General features: G+C 36.7%; 1 protein-coding gene across 1 annotated transcript; it reads right to left on the bottom strand.

The window, feature by feature from the left end:
* Positions 1-520: 520 nt before the first annotated feature.
* LOC106879559 (uncharacterized) lies at positions 521-11,966 on the bottom strand. Its single transcript, XM_014929195.3, has 2 exons — positions 11,823-11,966; positions 521-7,844 (listed from the first exon to the last, which is right to left on the bottom strand). The coding sequence occupies exon 2, from the start codon at positions 7,708-7,710 to the stop codon at positions 6,445-6,447; it is 1,266 nt and encodes a 421-aa protein (XP_014784681.1). The 5' UTR covers positions 7,711-7,844; positions 11,823-11,966; the 3' UTR covers positions 521-6,444.
* Between the last annotated feature and the right edge of the window lie 7,483 nt (positions 11,967-19,449).

The following is a 19,449-nucleotide window of genomic DNA, read 5'->3' as shown; positions in this document are numbered from 1 at the left end:
GTTATAAATTTAGTGATAAAAGAAAAAAAATTAATATGATACAAACATAAAGGAGAGATTAGCAAGATCCATTAAACATTGATTTTGATGTTTTTTTTTTTTCGAGCGAGATCGTTGCCAGTGTCCCTGGACTGGCTCTTGTGCGGGTGGCACATGAAATGCACCATTTTGAGCGTGGCCGTTGCCAGTACCGCCTGACTGGCCTTCGTGCGGGTGACACGTAAAAGCACCCACTACACTCTCTGAATGGTTGGCGTTAGGAAGGGCATCCAGCTGTAGAAACTCTGCCAAATCAGATTGGAGCCTGGTGTCGCCTCCTGGTCCACCAGTCCTCAGTCAAATCGTCCAACCCATGCTAGCATGGAAAGCGGACGTTAAACGACGACGACGACTTACAAGTCGGTTGAAATCATAAATCTTTCTATAAATTCCAATCCAATAATTTCATATACATTTTCCCCATTTGATGTGTTATCAAACACTTGTTAGAGAATCAAATAAATAAGTCAAACAACAGAAATTAAGAAATAGTCAATGTTACTTTATTTCATGATAGAAAATATTACAAATGGACCCTTGTAAGGAGGTTTTAAATTGTTTTTGTAAATCTTTTTTCTCTCTTAGTGTTTGTTACATTATGCCTTCATTTGTTTTAAAAAATATAGCATTTAATTTATGGGACAATAAATTATAAAAGTATATGGTTGGGTCACACTAAAATGCAAATCGGTAAAAAGGGTCAATATAAAAAAAAATAATAATTAGCTGTATATAGCATAACGAAAAATGCTGAGAAGGGTGTAATCATCAATAAAGGTTGTAATGTTTAAGCTAAAAACACATATACTATAGCATAAACAAATGTTTTGAAACCAATATTAAGCAGTATTTACCAAGCGTTTCATATGAAAAATATTACAAATCCACTTAAATCAATATTCCTGATTGTCGTGAAGTTCAAATTCATCTTTTTTGGTTGCAAATTCAATATTTTGATGAGAACATGGCTGTCACTCAAAAACCTTGTGGGGTTTGCTATATTTTGATTCATTTTTTTCACTGATCACTTTAGTTGTATAAAAAAAAAGGTAGACAACTGTGAAGATTAAAAATATAAGATCATATGCACATACAGTGATAGTAATTCAAAACTGAATTCATTTACATGAGTTTCTTTTTTCTTAATATCATATTCACATTCGTTTTAATAAATTTATAAAGATCAATTCTTTGGTAGTTCAAGGCTTAATGAACAATGAAATTAAACAACTGTCAGTTGCATCTTAAACCTTGATCTGTCTTGTTTACACTACACTGTCTTTCAACGTTTGTAGCTAATCCATACATTTGAGGCCTCTATTATTTCTCACTCTCCAATGTATTTTATTTAGCTGTGTAGCATTGACAATGCATCTCATTTAGTTATGTAGCAGTTTCTAGAATGGTGCCACTATATAATGATTATCGTTAACATGATTAAATGAGCCTCTACTGCAAATTCAAAGATAGTAGAGTTTTATAAATTCACCCCTTTGACATGCTATCAAACAATTGTTGAAGAATCCAATAAGAAATAGCAGCCAAGTAACCACTACCAGTTAAAAAAATGAAGGACATGTAAGATAAACCTGAATTGACTATGTTTAAAAAACGACAAAAATTGGATTGTCACAGCTGGAAAACTTGAGGTCAGCCAAAACACTGCTGACCCTGGGTAAAACACAATACTCTAATTGATTCAATAAATTATATAGTATTATGTTAGGCTTTCAGCACCTCAGCCACCATCTCTAACATATTCACAACATTTTCTACCTTCATATATATATAATCTGATTGACCATAAATTTTACCAACAAACCCAGCTGCACCTGACTCATTGTTACATCTACATTCCTCAAACAACCACTTTTTGGAGGAACACTATGGTTATTTTTTCATAGTTACAGTAATGTGTATGTACAGTCATGGCCAATGATTTTGGCAAACAGTTTTTTTTTTTGCTACTTCATGTGAAATATCATGTGAATGTTAATGATTTAATATTATTTTAACAGGTTATCCGTTATCCAATAAGATTTGAAAGAAAAACTGTTGAAAAACTAATAAATACTGCAAATAATCATCAGTTTGCAGAACTGGTTATATTTCTTACAAGTGGAAATCACATTTCTCTTCATAATTTCAAGTTGGAATCGCATACAAACTAATACTTAATAACCAGAACAGTAAGTAAAGTATGATGTCATAACGCCATGAGCCTTTTATGATTGGATTTTAATTAATGTGTGCTCTTTTCCATACAAAAACTTCAAATTTTATTTTCTGTTATTGCAAGGATGGCATTGGCACAAGAAAAACGTCAGTCAATAATTTCTTTCTACCAAAATGGCCTAACAACACAAGATATTGTTGCTAAAGGCATTGCAGCTGAAAGAACTGTGTACAGGATTATAAAACCTTTCAAAGAGACAGGATCCTTGACAGTGAAAAAAACCCCCTGGTTGTCAATGTCTGTCCTCTGACTGCCAAGATAAGGCTTTGGTGAGAAATTCATTGCGGGATCAAAGTGCCGGCAGCAAACAGCTTGCTAAAGAGTGGGAATCAGCTGGTGTCAGGGCTTCTGCTTGGACTGTTAGACGACGACTTCTTGACAATAGTCTTGCTTCACAGAGTGCTGCAAAGAAACCTTTTTTTGCCCATAAGAAACGTGAAGGACAGAGATGCCTTTTGCAGAAAATATAAAAATTGGTCTAATGAACAATGGGACAAAGTGATTTTTTCTGATGAAGCACCATTTCAATTGTTTGGGATATCTGGAAAAAGGTTCATCAGAAGGCGACAAGGTGAATGCTATGATGAGGCCTGCATCGTGTTCACAGTCAAGTATCCAGAAACTATTCATGTGTGGAGTTGCTTTTCATCCAAGGGCGTTGAATCATTGTCAGTTTTGTCAAAAAAACATTTCTATGAATTCCATAGGGTACCAAAATATCCTTGAAAACCATCTCCTTCTAACTATTGAGAGACAGTTTGGTGAAGAAACGTGCATTAATTAAAAAGTATCTTGGAAATAAAGGTATTGAAATTTTGGAGCCTTGGCCTGAAAATTCTCCAGATTTAAATCCTATTGAAAATTTGTGGTCCATCCTTAAAATCTGAGTTGACAGAGAAAATTCAACAAATATTGAACAGTTGAAGGCTTTTGTACAGCAAGAATGGAGGTTTGTAAACATAGGACTAACTCAATCATTGATTTCCAGTATGCCTAAATGAATCATGGACATCTCAAAACATAGGGGTCACCACTGCAAATTTTGAGAGGAAGATGAATAACTAAGTATCACACCTTATTATTGTTCATATGGTTCAAGTGTGTTATTATTCTTCGTTAATATGCTCATACGTGCTCAAACAAATCGACTTTTTACCTCAAATAAGCATATTTATATATTTTTGGTGCAAAATAACGTTTTTGCCAAGATCAATGGCCACAGCTGCACATGTATGTGCAATAAAATTAGACCAATGTTTATGCAGAAATCATTTCCTGTAATGTAAACACACATAGATGCAAGTATTGCTGTGTAATTAAGAAATATGCTTTGCATCTTGAGGATTCTATGTTTGATTCCACAGTACAGTACCTTGGGCAACTGTCCTCTACAATAACTCAGGTTGACCAATACCTTGTGAGTGCAATTTGGTAACCAAAGACGGTAAATACCTTTCATACACACACACACACACACACACATGTTTGAGTGTGTGTGATTGTGTGTCTATGTTTATATTTACCAGTATTGTGTCAAAATGTGTAACTTAGTGATTTGTCAAATGCAGATCAATAAAGTAACAAACTGAAAAAAGTACAGGGGTTGATATGATTGACAGAAATCCTCAAAGGAAATGCCCTATCATGGTCATAATCCAGTCACTGAAACCAGTAAGAGAGTATAGACTTTACAGATCATGCCAAAAAAATCTTGTAAAATTTAGCGCAAAAGGTAAACAATTGTAATTTTATTCTATTATATAATCACAGCAAAGGAAATTAATTTGTTGTAAGAGGAAGCAGTAGTATCTTTTGCACTGAAGAAGAAAAGAAAAGAGGGAACACAATTTCTAGAGTGCTGTAATGCAAATAAAATGATTCAATACCAGTAACTTCAGATAGAGTCAAACAACTAGTCAGTAGTCAGGTGGTTTCATAGCAAAATTCATTTTGTTCTTCTTGGCTTTGAGATCTGATCCACACACCATTCCTCACAAGCAGGTTCATCATTAGTATAAATGCTAGCTGCAAGCCATAAGGATTGTGAAAAGACAACAACTAAGTGAAAGCCTGTTTGTGAATACTGGCAATATCTGTGAAGGTCAGCTTCCATATATTACTGAAACAATAGATATTCCGATAGAGACAGAGATAGAAAACTTCTACTACATAAACGGAAAAACTAATGCAAGCCACTGATCACTTCTATGGTAGTAATAACATGGAGATAGAATAGGGTTTACAAAAAGCTATAGAAAGGTAATAGCAGGAGTAGCAAGGGGAAAATAAATGAACAGTAAATGTCAGACATATAAACCTATATAGTGTGAGAGAAACATCAGATATCTAAAACTGGTGGGGTGTGTGTCCAGAATGAAGAGGTACAAGGTACCCCCACTCTATCATCCACTTATGATGTTGCCATGATAAAATGCACTCAGTAACCGTTGGTAAACAAAACAATTGAGGACAACATGGTGAGGATCCTAACTTTACTAAGGACATGATAACTCCTCTCATGCTGGTGCCATTTATAAAATGCACCCAGTATATCGTTTTTGTAGTTGGTGATAGGAAGCGCATTTAGCCATAGAAACTAAAATATGCATGAGATGTGGCCCTCAAACCTATCTAAGAGGGTAGTAACTCTCAATAAGAACTGGTTTGGACCATAGCAAACTGTTCTACCCATGCCAAGAACTTTGTACGACAATCATATCAGTAAGGAAGAGCGTCATTGTAAAGACTTCAAAACAATATCAGAACCAAGAATTTGAATAGTAAATCATATCCTGCAACATCCAGATTATCAGTATACACAGATTGCATTCAGACCATAGCAGATATTCTCCAAATTTGAACCTGGAATGTTTAAGTTTGAAAGTCAAAACTGCTGGCAAATAATACCATATTTGGTAATGCTGACCAGAAATAATTGCCACAAGTAATTAATATTACTATGTTTGGAAATGTTGACCAAAGCTAATTCTATTATAATCATCTTTGATGTGAGTTTATGATAGACATTGACAAACAAAAACAAAAGTATAATTTTAATGTGTAGGAGTCTTATGGAATGTCCTAGAACTTTTTAGTGAGCTTGGTATAAACTCCATATGCTGTAACCAGCCTAAGCTATGGACATACAAAAGATGTATGTGTGACCACAGGTTGACTTACAGTGAAAGTGTTTCATGTTTTAGGTATATGGGAGAAATACACACTGAAAATAGACTCTCTTAAATGCTTGGTTGGATCACTGGATGTAGTCAATAACTTCTGTTAGCTAGAGAGAGGATTGTTCAGAAATACAACAGCCAGGGTAAGAACAGGTTGGAGAAAATTCAGATAGTTACCTCTGTTGGCAATGTAGGTTTTTTTCTCACCTCAGAGTGAAGCATAAAGTGTGTGTGAGAACTACTATACTGCATGACAGTGAGATGTGGGCCTTGAGTGCAGAAGACTTGCAAAGGCTACAAAGAAAAGATACAAACTTACTCCAGTGGATCTGTAATTCTAGTATACATGAATACCAGAGTACAAATGAGCAGAGAGAAAAATCAGATGTTGGATGCAAAAGAGAAGGCTATGCTGGTCTAGGTATGTGATGATCGTGGAGGATGAATACTGCAGTCCTGGGCACTTCAAGATGGTGGAACCCATGGAAGAAATGGAATGAAGTGGTGAACGGCTGACTTGAAGATGCTGTATCTCACAGAAGAGGTGACAAAGAACCGTACTGACTGGTGATACAGGGCTGCAGAAGACTCATCCAACCACAGCCAGGAGTAGTGTTTAAGGGCTGCAATTGATGTATCCTGTCAGGCCTACATTGAAAGTGAAAATAAAATGATGTGGCACCATGGCTACTATCTTTGACAAATGTGGTTACAAATGGACAAACCCTACTACTAAAAGAGCTTTTAAAAAACAAAAATAGGGTTGAGCAAACTGAAGGAATGGACAAAGAGAAAGATAATGGAAAATATGTGGTTGGAAACATGGTGGGGAGGTGGTAGTGTTTCTTGCTGTAAACCTATGGCCTCCCTAGACTATAGTTTTTGATTGATTGATAGCTTCTCTCATGTGAAAAAAGAACCATTTTGTACTGCCTGCTTTGCAGTATCATTTTGCAACAATGTGTTATCACAACTTTCAGGATCATTACATCATTCTCCTGTTTGAAGAACATCAGAAATCTTGAATTCATTATCAAATGAATAATTACATTGATAGGTTTCTGCTGCATGAATTGTCATATGCTTCTTTAAGTTACTATTAACCAAGAAAGTCTTACCACAGATTTCACAACTGAACGGTCTTTCTCCTGTGTGAATTGTTTGATGAGTAGTTACATAAGATTTTCTTGAAAATGTTTTACCACAAATATCACAGCGGTAAGGTTTCTCACCTGTATGAATTAGTCGATGCCTCTTCAGGTCACCATTATTTGCAAATGCTTTACCACACATTTCACACTGGTATGGCTTCTGTCCAGTATGAACCATTATGTGTCTCTTTAAGTCATCATTATCAGCAAACCTTCTACCACAAATATCACAATGGTGTGGTCTCTCTCCAGTATGGATCATTCTATGTCGAGTTATGTGTGATTTTCTAGAGAAAGCTTTACCACAAATGTCACAGTTATGTCGTTTTTCTCCTGCATGAGTTTGCTTGTGTTTCTTTAGTTCTTCACAATTTGTGAAAGTCTCACTACAAAGTTTACACTGTAATGCTTTCTCTCCAATGTGAACCATTTTATGCTTAACTGCATTACCTTTATGTGGAAATGTTTTACCACAAATGTCACATTTGTGTGGTCTCTCCCCTGTGTGAATTACTTTATGATGTGTTATGTTCCCTCTACTTGAGAATGCTCTGCCACAAATGTCACAGTTGTAGGGTTTCTCTCCAGTATGAACCAGTTTGTGACTAGTTAACTGAGGTTTTCTAGAAAATGCTTTCCCACAAACATCACAGCGATGTGGCCTCTCTTCACTATGAACTATCTTATGTTGAGTCATGTACACTTTACTTGTAAATGTTTTACCACAAACATCACAACAGAATGGTTTTTCTCCAGTATGACCCATTAAATGGCTAGCTAACTGGTGTTTCCTGGAGAATGTTTTATTGCAAATGTCACAATGATGTGGCTTCTCTTTAGTATGGATTATTTTATGTTGAGTCATGTACACTTTACTTGAGAATGTTTTACCACAAACATCACAGCCAAATGGTTTCTCTCCAGTATGAACCATTATGTGGCTAGCTAACTGTTGTTTTGTTGCAAATGTTTTTTCACATATGTTGCAATTAGGTGGTTTCTCTTCAGTATGAATCTGTTTATGCAGGTTAAGCAGTGAATTGTTCGAAAACTGCATACCACAAATTTCACACTGGTAGTCTGCCTTTTCTGTATTGTCTTCCATCAAGTTGTGTTTCTGCAGTAACAACTTAAATATTCAGAATGGTGTGATGCCTATCAGTATTTTCCTGTGCAAATTTCCAATTTCTCTCAAAGGATCTCCAATTTGATAACTATTTTCCAAAATGCAAACATTTCCTAAAATACAACAAAATTAACATTAACAACACAGAGATAACTATTAAACTTATAAGAGAATTCATTCAGGAATATCATCATGAAAACCTAACTCTACCATCACCTTTAACAGAACACAATGACATGGTGTACATCCAACATTTGTTTTACATCAGATAGTATAGTCTGAATAACAGAATAGCATGGATACAGGTGGAAAGTTGTTTACAGAAAAATGCTTAAATATGCAAAAGTCATTTTGTATATAAATCACAATATTTGTATGTACTTACACAGTATCAGGTGTGTATACTGTACATAGTATTCTGGATGAATGTTCTACACACATTTTTTATTAAGTTGGTCAGAGGAAAAGGGCAATGCCCATGACTTTTATATTTATCTTCCAGCCTAGTGATTAGTGCTAAGCATCTGCAGAGAAAACAGAGAGTGAACCAGAAGCCTGGTCTGAATCTTTGCAACAGAATGAACCCAGCTAAAGTACCCTGATCAAGACAAATTATCGAAAGCATTTCAGACTTAACCATATTTCCACAGACATAATGTATCTATGACTACATTTCTTTAATAAAGTCTTCTTTTGTTAAAATATCACAATGTGATATGAGTGAGATTTGGTTATTTCTAGCTAGAAAGTGTATAATATCATCATCATCGTTTAGCGTCCACTTTCCGTGCTGGCATGGGTTGGACGGTTTGACTGAGGACTGGCAAGCCAGATGGCTGCACTAGGCTCCAATTTGATCTGGCAGAGTTTCTACAGCTGGATGCCCTTCCTAAAATAAGATGGGGTGATCATGGTTGGAATATCTTTCATTAATCTGCTTGATTAGAGTTGACCTGAGGCTAAACAACAAGAAAAGAGAGCTTCTAAGTGGTGGTTTGACTGCTAGAAATAGCAGCCAAATGACCCTATTGACATTTCACTGTGCTTGAATATTTATTACTGTGTTTCTTTATTGTTGTAATGAGTGTTGTCACTTGTACTATTACTGCCTTCTTTCAGTGACCACTGTGGTCATTGTTATGGACTGGTAGAATTGCTAGAGCATTAGAAAAAAATACCTTTATGTTTTAAGTTTAAATCCAGCCAAGGTCAGCTGCTATTCTTGTACCTAAATTTAATACAAATATTATGGTACAAATAAAATTCTTTCAATACAGTTTCAATTTTCATTTATCTGGATAACACAGTTCTGTATGTATTAGAATGGAATGTGTTGGATCACAGGTTAGCTTGATAACAGCAGACCTGGGACGAAACCAGAAGAATACTTAGTTTTAGCAAAGAGGAATACACTGGGAAATATGGGCTAAAGTACAATGTATTTGGGGGTAAGAAGACCGGATGGTGAGGACTTTTGACTATAAGTTCCACTTGATCTGTGGCCAAACAATAAATACCAACATTAATTTACATCAACCATTTATGCTCAATGCATCAAACAAAAAAAAATGGTTGAAAAGAAACACTCTAGAGAAGTGATTGCCATATTAGAATCTCAAATATAATATATATTGACAGCCAATATTTTACTTTACCAAGGAGGTGAACAGGCAGAATCATTAGCATGCTGGACGAAGTGCTTGGTGGCAGCTCATCTGTCTTTATGTTCTGAGTTCAAATTCTACTAAGGTCTACTTTACCTTTCAGGTTAGATAAAAAAAAGTACCAGTTGAGCACTAGGATCAAAGTAATCAACTTACTCCTCCCCGAAATTGCTGGCCTTGTGCCAAAACTTGGAAGCAATATTTTACTTTATCATATAACTTCTATCTTTCCCCACTCTTAAACATGCTACAAACTTAACCCTTTTGATACTAACCCACCTGAGACCACCCCTAGTTCTGAGACAGACTTTAAACTCATCTACACAAAAACGTTCCATATTAGCCTTGTGAGTAGATTTGGTAGATGGAAACTGAAAGAAGTCAGTTGTGTGTGTGTGTGTGTGTGTGTGTAGTGGGGGAGGAGCTTTGTGTTTGTCCTCCATTGCCGCTTGACAACTGGAGTTGGTTTGTTTACATCCCCGTAACTTTTAGTGGTTCAACATAAGAGACTGATAGAGTAGCTGGCTTTAAAAAATAAGTAATGGGATTGGTGATTTCAACTAATAACCTTCATTATTATTTTTAAAAAATAATTAAAACAAAAACTGTGTATTTTAACAGAAATATGACGATGAAAGTGTTAACAGGCTTTGGTTATTTCTTTTAAATAGTTGATCTATTTAATGATACCAGAGAATTAATACATGTATCGATAAATCACCAGAGATGTATGTTTTCAAAATCCATCACCTTTGACACAAAACAGAATTGACAGAAAATTCACAGACACACAATATGAAATTGCTTAAAATTGATCACTAAGATTTATTAACGTGACTTGATTATTATTTTATAGTATAATTTGCCATAGAATATGTAGGCTGATAAATCGCTTCTATGTGTAAACAATTCTCGTCCGTCAAGACGCTTTTCTCAGTCACTTCTGTTTTAAACCGGAGGAGGTCAGCATGGTTAGCTTTCAAAACGTACTTCTCCGACAAGCCTACTATACCTATTCACGCATGTGTAAACATGTTTCGATACAAGTGCTTACATACGTTTCCACATACGTACACAACGCATGTATGTTTACAGAAACAAACGATTCCTATTTCATAAAATTGTTCTTGTACACACAATGGCAACGTTTTTTTAAACCTTTTCTATCGATTTCAAGCTTGCTTATCCAAAATTTTATATCTTCGAAGAGGGGCCCTTGCTAGGAAACCTCAAAATTCACATTCAAAATGATTTGTGTGAAATCCACGAACTGTACGAATTTTGTAACTCGATTTTACTAACACAAATCATAACTAATTTTCTTAGAATCTATTACATACATATCACGGAAGCTAGTCCATAAGTACCGTTAGGTGTTAAGTCTCAGGTCAGTCGTGATCGAGCAGGCCTATAATCAAATACGTCCCAGTCGTGACTAACCCGTCTTTTTCGTATTTTAGTTACAACATCGTCTAATTTATTAATTACTTAAGACGGTATGATGTGATTAAAGAGAGATTTTGCTGCTGTTTCTAGCAAGTCAGCGATAATATGGAGTAACTGAATGCTTGAAACAATCCTTGTGTGACAGACTTAATGGCAAATGGCAGTGAAACGAGAAAAAGACTGATTATGGGACAAAATGTAATGAAGGTGTTGGGAATTAGGTAAAAAAAAAAATAGTCCATATTGATATATAAGTCGTTAATATATAATACTAATAATAACTTTTTAAGTCATTTGATGACGCCCATGGTGGGGTACCGAACATAAAAATGAATTTCTAACATAACGTACAAACAAGGTCACACATTTTGTGGTGGAAGAAAAATGATCAACTATATTGACCACAGAACTTAACTGGAACTTTATTTTACCAAACCCCAAGTAAGATAAAAAGCAAAATAATGACCATGGCAGGATTCGAACCCAGAACATAAAAAGCTGAAACTGAAAGCATTTTATCCATCACCTTCTACTTATTTTATTAATGTTTAACACACACACGGGATATAGCCGGCTATATCACACCTTGATATTTTACCGATACTTTATTTTTAATCGATTCCAGATGGATAAAAGTCAAAATCGACCACATCGGCGAAATCTGAACCTAATAATATAAAATATAATGCTTATTATTAGAGTATTATTTACGTTTTGAGTTCAAATCCTGCCAAGGTAGATTCTGTCTTTCACCCTTTTGGGATCTATAAAATAAAGTACCTGTGGGTTTGATATAATCGAGTATATTCATCCTTTTTACCACTAAAATATGTTCTTGTTTCCAGTGTTAGAAATCAATTACTCAAAGTAAAGCAACAAAACATGAAGTAAAAAAAATCACAGGTTTTTGTTTCATCTTCAATCGTCGGTCACAGAAAATCAAAATAACAAAAAGGTAAATTTCGAACGGTTATCCCCTACCTGTGCTGCATTTAGTTTCTGGCCGTTTGGAATTATATTGAAGAGATATGGGATGCGAGAAAGATCAAACGATGGCCATAATTCTTGAACTGGAAACAGAGAAATGTTTCAGAGAACAATGAAAATTAGAAAAAATGTGCTGACATCTAATTTGCATAATCTCGGTCGTTCGCGAAACAAGTTCTCGTTTGTCTGCTGCTACTAGCGAGAGTTTGCGATTTCTGAATGGATGTTTAGCCCTAGGTCGCCTCTCATTTAACATACGTATGATAAAGGACAGCTATTTCAGCCGTGATCAAGATGTATAATAAAAGGCTTTTCAATCATGGTCATTTCATCTTGTTTTCATTACAAGCACACTGTGTGCGTTGGCACTCCGTCGCTTACGACGTCGATCAACGGAACAGCCTGCTCGTGAAATTAACGTGCAAGTGGCTGAGCACTCCACAAACACGTGTACCCTTAACGTAGTTCTCGGGGATATTCAGCGTGACAAGGCTGACCCTTTGAATTACAGGCACAACAGAAACAGGAAGAAAGCTGTGGTGAAAGAGTACAGCAGGGTTCACCACCATCCCCTGCCGGAGCCTCGTGGAGCTTTAAGTGTTTTCGCTCAATAAACACTCACAATGCCCGGTCTGGGAATCGAAACCGCGATCCTATGACCGCGAGTCCGCTGCCCTAACCACTGGGCCATTGCGCCTCCACTATCACAACCCTATGAAGAAGTAAAAGGGTACGAAATTGGCTGTGTTGTTATTGTTTTTTTCCCCACGCCCTGTACTTTTAGTATTCCTGTATGTTATAATAACGTGAATTACGATTCTGGAAGAATTTTTTTGTTTTATTAATTTCAATCTTTTACATCACTCCCACTCCAATTTCGGTCCCTTATCTTTCCCCACAATATAATGATAGTTATTCAAAACTCCACTGGTTATCCAAATGTATCTTTCTTCTGAGCTAGTAAGATGGAAAAGGGAAAGGGAACAAGCATTGTCGAACGACTACATAGAGTAGCCCTCGTTGCATTCTAATTCTGTTTTTTTTCTTCAATACCATGATCGATCAGATGGATGGCCAAAGATCTAATCCTGTTTTTCTTCAATACCGTGATCGATCAGGCGTATGGTCAAAGAAATTTCACCCGTGACCACCCTACTCCATTTTTTCTTGCATGGTGTATCTAGGATTACGTTATCCAGTGTATCCTTTTAAAGACAGTTGGATATGATTTGAAAGACTTGGGCTGCTATTTCTAGCAGTTCTAATGACCACATATAGGGTCACTTTATTATTATTATGTTTGTTTGTTTTTTTTTATTTTGATTTCTGGGTGTAGTTTGAAATTGTAAAATTAACAAAGTTGAAGTGCTCTTAAAAATAGGAATACGAGTTTGTTTAGAGGAAGCAACAAATTATCTTTATAAAATTAAATTTTAATTTTAAGTAGAAAAATTCAAGTTCATTTAAAAAAAAATTTGAATGGATTAAAAAATTTCAGATTTTTCTTTAACAGTGAATTTGAATTTCAGTTTCTATCAGAGACTATTTACATTTCAAGTTGTTAAATTGTGATTTATTAATATTCTAAATTATGTTTTCTTTTTTAAGTTTTAAGCATTACTGTGTGTAACAATTAAACTAAAGTTCATTATTAGAAGCTTTTGTTTCCTAATTTTTTTTTTATTTCTCTAATTTGAATGCTTATGGCTTCGAGGGTAAGACCACCAGTGCAACACGAAGTGGTTTTAATTTCCAGACTGAGTGGTACACTGTGTATTCAGCAAAACACTTCATTTCATGTTGCTCCAGTCCATAACTTCAAGCAATAGCTGGGAAGTTAACCCTACAATGGACCAGCATTCCATTCAGAGGAAGAGTTTTAACCCCAATCACTTGTCATCATCATCATCGTTTAACGTCCGCCTTCCATGCTAGCATGGGTTGGACGATTTGACTGAGGACTGGTGAAACCGGATGGCAACACCAGGCTCCAGTCTGATTTGGCAGAGTTTCTACAGCTGGATGCCCTTCCTAACGCCAACCACTCAGAGAGTGTAGTGGGTGCTTTTACGTGTCACCCGCACGAAAACGGCCACGCTCGAAATGGTGTCTTTTATGTGCCACCCGCACAAGCCAGTCCAGGGGCACTGGCAACGATCTCGCTCGAAAATCCTACAGGAGCCAGTCAGGCGGTACTGGCAACGGCCACGCTCAAAATGGTGCATCTCATGTGCCACCCGCACAAGAACCAGTCCAGGGGCACTGGCAACGATCTTACTTGGCTTGCCGGGTCTTCTCACGCACAGCCCATTTCCAAAGGTCTCGGTCCGTAGTCATCGCCTCGGTGAGGCCCAATGTACGAAGGTCTTGCCTCACCACCTCAGCCCAGGTCTTCCTGGGCCTACCTCTTCCACGGGTTCCCTCAACTGTTAGGGTGTGGCACTTTTTCACGCAGCTATCCTCCTCCATTCTCACCACATGTCCATACCAGCGCAATCGTCTCTCTTGCACGCCACAACTGATGCTTCTAATGTTCAGCTTTTCTCTCAAGATACTTACACTCTGACGGGTATTCACATTGACATTACACATCCAACGGAGCATACTGGCTTCATTCCTTGCGAGCTTACGTATGTCCTCAGCAGTTACAGCCCATGTTTCACTGCCATGTAGCATGGTTGTTCGTACGCATGCGTCATACAGTCTGCCTTTTACTCTGAGTGAGAGTCCCTTTGTCGCCAGCAGGGGTAAGAGCTCTCTAAACTTTGCCCAGGCTATTCTTATTCTAGCAGCTACACTTTCAGCGCACCCACCCCCACTACTAACTTGGTCGCCCAGATAGCGGAAGCTATCGACTACCTCTAGTTTTTCATGCCATGGAAACTGAATTAAGCTCTAGGAATCATAGAATCCTAGGGTTTATGATAGACCTAAGTCTATGTTTCTAATACATCACCATCATCATTTAAGGGCCATTTTCCATGCTGGCATGGGTTAGACACTTTGACTGGAGATGGTATGCTGGAGAGCTGCACCAGGCTCCAGTTGTCTGTTTTGGCTCGGTTTCTATAGTTGGATGCCCTTCCTAATGCCAACCACTCCACAGAGTGTACTAGGTGCCTTTAATGTGTAACTGGTATGGCTACCATTTATGTGTCACTGGTATGGGTGCCATTCATGCATCACTGGCACTGACCACAACCACAATTTCACTTAGTTTGATGTGTGTTCTCAAACACAGCAATTTGCACAGAAGTCTCAACATCCAAAGATCACATTTTCATTAGTCTACCTCTTCCACAGGTTCTTAGGGAGAATTTTGCTGATTTAAGCAGCTGGACAAATGTACCTTAAATATCTGTTTTTGCTAATAATGTTGGTAAATTGCAATAATCAGCAGAACTGATAAACTAGTGAGGGTCTACATCAGTAACAACTTGAGCTAGCAGCAAAATGTGCTTCAAATTATATAGCCTTATATAAGACACATTAAATAAGGTAATGCTAGATATACTATGCCTGAATAGAAGACAGGATTTCAGAACTGGACCACTGCTAGATAAAGGCTGATTAGGGCTAAGCAAAGCAAACATTTAAAAAAAAATTTGTTTCTTTACTAAGAGAGTGGTTAGTGCTTCTGAGATGAGAGACACAGTTAATATTCAGTTAGAATATCTAGGCAAATGGTTTGAGAAAAATGTGAGCTATGTGAGTTAACAAAGGAACTTCTACTAGCTTACTAAACCAGCTACAACTAGCAGCCAAATCTCCCTCAAATTACAACCCATCTTCAGAGAAAAGGACCCACTAGATAATAATGTAGTTTTAGATATGCTGTTTTAGAAGTAGTTGATAGCTTCCGCTACTTAGGTGACCAAGTTAGTAGTGGGGTTGGATGCTCAGAGAGCATTACCACTAGAATAAGAATAGCCTGGGCAAAGTTTAGAAAGCTTCTGCCTCTCACTCAGAGTGAAAGGTAGATTGTACGATGCATGTGTGTGAACTGCCATGCTTCACGGCAGTGAAACATGGGCCGTAACTGTGGAGGACATGCGTAGGCTTGAAAGAAATGAAGCTAGCATGATCCGCTGGATGTGTAATGTCGGTTTGCACACACAACAGAGTGTAAGTGCCCTGAGAGAAATATTGGACATAAGAAACATAGGATGTGGCATGCAAGAGAGACGTTTGAGCTGGTATGGTCATGTACTATGGATGGATGAAGAGAGATGTGTGAAGAAGTGCCACTTTCAAACAGTTGAAGGAATCCGGAGTAGAGGTAGACCCAGAAAGACATGAGATGAGGTGGTCAAGCATGACCTTCGAATGTTGGACCTCACAGAGGCAATGACGAAAGACAGAGACCTCTGGAGATATGTTGTGACTGCGAATACCCGGCTGTATCCTACACCAGTTTCGCATAACCAGCCCCACCCCCAGCCCATTCAAAAGTACCTTGAATCGTAGGGTGACCTGCTGTGCTTGAGGAGACCTATTGAGGCAAGTACATCAACATGTGTTAATGTCAACCAGAGAAGTTGAATTGTTGGGTATGTTTTTAACTTGGGTCTTAAAGTATGCCTGTATATATGGGAGAGTATAGTCTCACTTTAATAGTTTCAGTATAAAATTGAAAGTATCTGACATTACAGTAGAGTGATGTTATTGTTTCACTTTTGACATGTAATACTGAAATAGTGGAGGAGATATGATATTGCTGTGGGCTCAAACTATGCAAGAAGTTAAAAATTTTGTTGGCCTAAGACACTACACGGACCCTAAGTAAGGCATTTGTTAATTTGGAATGAAATTGGTTGTGTAGTTCTCGAGTTTTAAGGATTCACACAGACACACATTTTCATCTTTATATATCTGATATTTATGCACACATTCCAAAATTCCAGTGTTAAGGATAGTAAAAAGGATTTTGCACCTGAAAAATGGAGCTCATGGAGCTGAAAAATGTGGGAGTTAAGGCCCCTATTGGGGATGGGTGTGTTAATGTCAACCAGAGAAGTTGAATTGTTGGGAATCTTTTTAACTTGGGTGTAATATGTATTGTTTGAATTTCTTTGAAATAGGAAATATATGTATATTCACTGGGTTTGTAAAAGAGAGCAAAGCTACAGGAAACGAAAAGACGAATGATCACGATAATCAGTCAGCTACCATAGCCTAGTCGTTACTACTCCCCAATGTAGGATTCCTCACCATACAGGTGACAGACACAGCTGTAAGATGCATTACGGAACTATAGCAATTGGAAGGGCATGACCCAATTGAAATAACAACGTGTGACGTTTGGAGTAAAGGGAAATGAAAGTGTCGCCTCTGGAGTTTGCAAGTGAATCAGTGGAGGCAAAGATGCATCTCATTTACTTGACAATTTATGCACCACATTGCAGAAATCACAATGTAAGTATATCTGAAAGGATAGTCTTACACTGTTGTACCGTTGAATTACAAATAATGCTCATCTGTTATATTCGGGTGACCCAATAGCTTCCAATGGTACAACTGTATTCGTTTTTGCTTAGGAAAAATGACTAAATTGTGGGTGTGAAGTCCCCATGAAAGGGGTCTTTGTAACTTCTAAGAAGAAGAAATTTTAGAAATATTACTTTATTTGTGTGTAATATGTATGGTTAAAATTTCATCAGCATGAAAAATATATGAATTTTCATGGGGATTATGGCCATTATGCATAGAATATAATTTCCAAATTTCATAAAGATCCATTCAGTACTTTTGACGTAGTTTTGGATAAAAAAAAAACAAATGCCTAATGTGTGTTTGTGTGCATGTATGAGTGTATATATGTATAGATATCTGTATGCATGTATATATGTGTACATATTACATGTACATCTATATATATACATCTACACATATGTATACATATACATGTATGCATATAGATCTATATCTATATATACATGTATACATATACATCTCTCTCTCTCTCTCTATATATATATATACATGTATATGGATACATTTGTGCAGATATATATATGCATGTATGTATGTATGCCTGTATATATGTGAAAGTATAGTTTCATTGTAGTAGATTCAGTATGAAAATGAAACCATTAAAATGAAAGTATTTGACATGAGTGTTTTTGTTTCACTTTTGACATGTAATACTTAAATAGTGGAGGAGATATGATGTTGCTGTGGGCTCGAACTATGCAAGAAGTTAAACATTTTTTTTGACTAAAACACAACCGGGACCCTAAGTAAGACATGCGTAAAATTTGAATGAAATTGGTTGTGTAGTTCTCGAGTTTTAGGGAATCACACAGAGACACACACACAGACAGACAAACATTCTCATTTATATATATATATATATATATATATATATATGATGTATGTATCTATAAATGAACATTTGTATATGTCTGTGGTTGTAATAAAAGATTTGGCACAAAAGGTATGTATAGGATATAACTTCAGAAACCAAATTAAAAACTATGGTGATGATTTTGATATATTGTGAACCAAGAAAATAGCTTTAGGCAGTGTTGTATAATCAGCATTTCAATTCAGGGTATTTTGTTGCAGCTAAAATCTTATAAAAATTATGATGGAAGATTTTAAGTGGTTTTGTATCAAACAATCAGAGGCAGCCTCAGACAAATTACTTGAAGGGCTCTCATGCCCTCTTTCTCAATCCTATTACTAATACTTTCCCTCCCCTCTGTTCCCTGCCACACTCCCCATCCTCCCCTCTTACCATCTCTCCATCTGGGATCATTGCCCGCTCTCCCTTCTGGTCTCCCTTAGTTATAGGAGTCTACTTTAAGTGATCGTAACTAGTGCTGGTGCCATGAAAATAAGCACCTAATACACTCTATAAAGTGGTTGGTATTAGAAAGGGCATCAAGCCATAGAAACCATGTCAAAATAGAAATTGGTGCATGATGTAGTCCTTTGGTTCATTGTATCCTGCCAAATTTTTCAACATATGCTAGCATGGAAGCTGGATGTTAATTGATAATGATACTGCAGTCATTTCCACCTTATTTTACTATATTAAATACTCGTCTATGAAGAAGACCAAGAATATATGTTTTGCTTATAACCATCTGAATTGTCACTTCTCAATTCAAAGTTAATCTAACAATTACTTGACTTTCTGATTGGTTTGCAGAAGTTTATATTTATGCAAATCTCCAGGCCAAGGTGCACTCGCCACTCCTTGGACACAATTGCCATTCACACCAAATTTAATCACCTCTATATTTAATGTAACTCTTTCTGGGATCTCAAAATACTTGTACATATTAGTGTTGGCATTATTTTACCAAAGCAGAACATTGGATAGCAGTTGCTATTTAGTTCCATGCCAGCTTTGACTGAGAAAATTTACAATCAAACATGTTTCAGCCAAAACACACCACCCTTTTCTCAGACATTGTGTGCTCCCTGCCTTTTTGAGATAACAGGGTGTAATATGAGGGAGATTTGGTTGCAATTTGTAACATGTCCAGCAATCATATAGAGACTACTTCATTGGTATGTTAGCATGGTTTGTACTATACAAACTGTACAGTGATGTAGTAACATTGATTTCCTTAACAATTGTAGACATGTGGTAATAAACATAAATGTAATA

Source organism: Octopus bimaculoides, chromosome 6 (assembly GCF_046866305.1).
Source record: "Octopus bimaculoides isolate indiv1 chromosome 6, ASM4686630v1, whole genome shotgun sequence".
NCBI classification, from domain to species: Eukaryota; Metazoa; Mollusca; class Cephalopoda; order Octopoda; family Octopodidae; genus Octopus; species Octopus bimaculoides.
Note: the sequence above shows the minus strand (reverse complement) of the source record. Positions and strands in the feature narration are given on the sequence as shown.

What these genes read in the sequence shown, in the direction of transcription:
- LOC106879559 (XM_014929195.3), bottom strand. Translation starts at nt 7,710, where the DNA reads ATGGAAGACAATACAGAAAAGGCAGACTACCAGTGTGAAATTTGTGGT.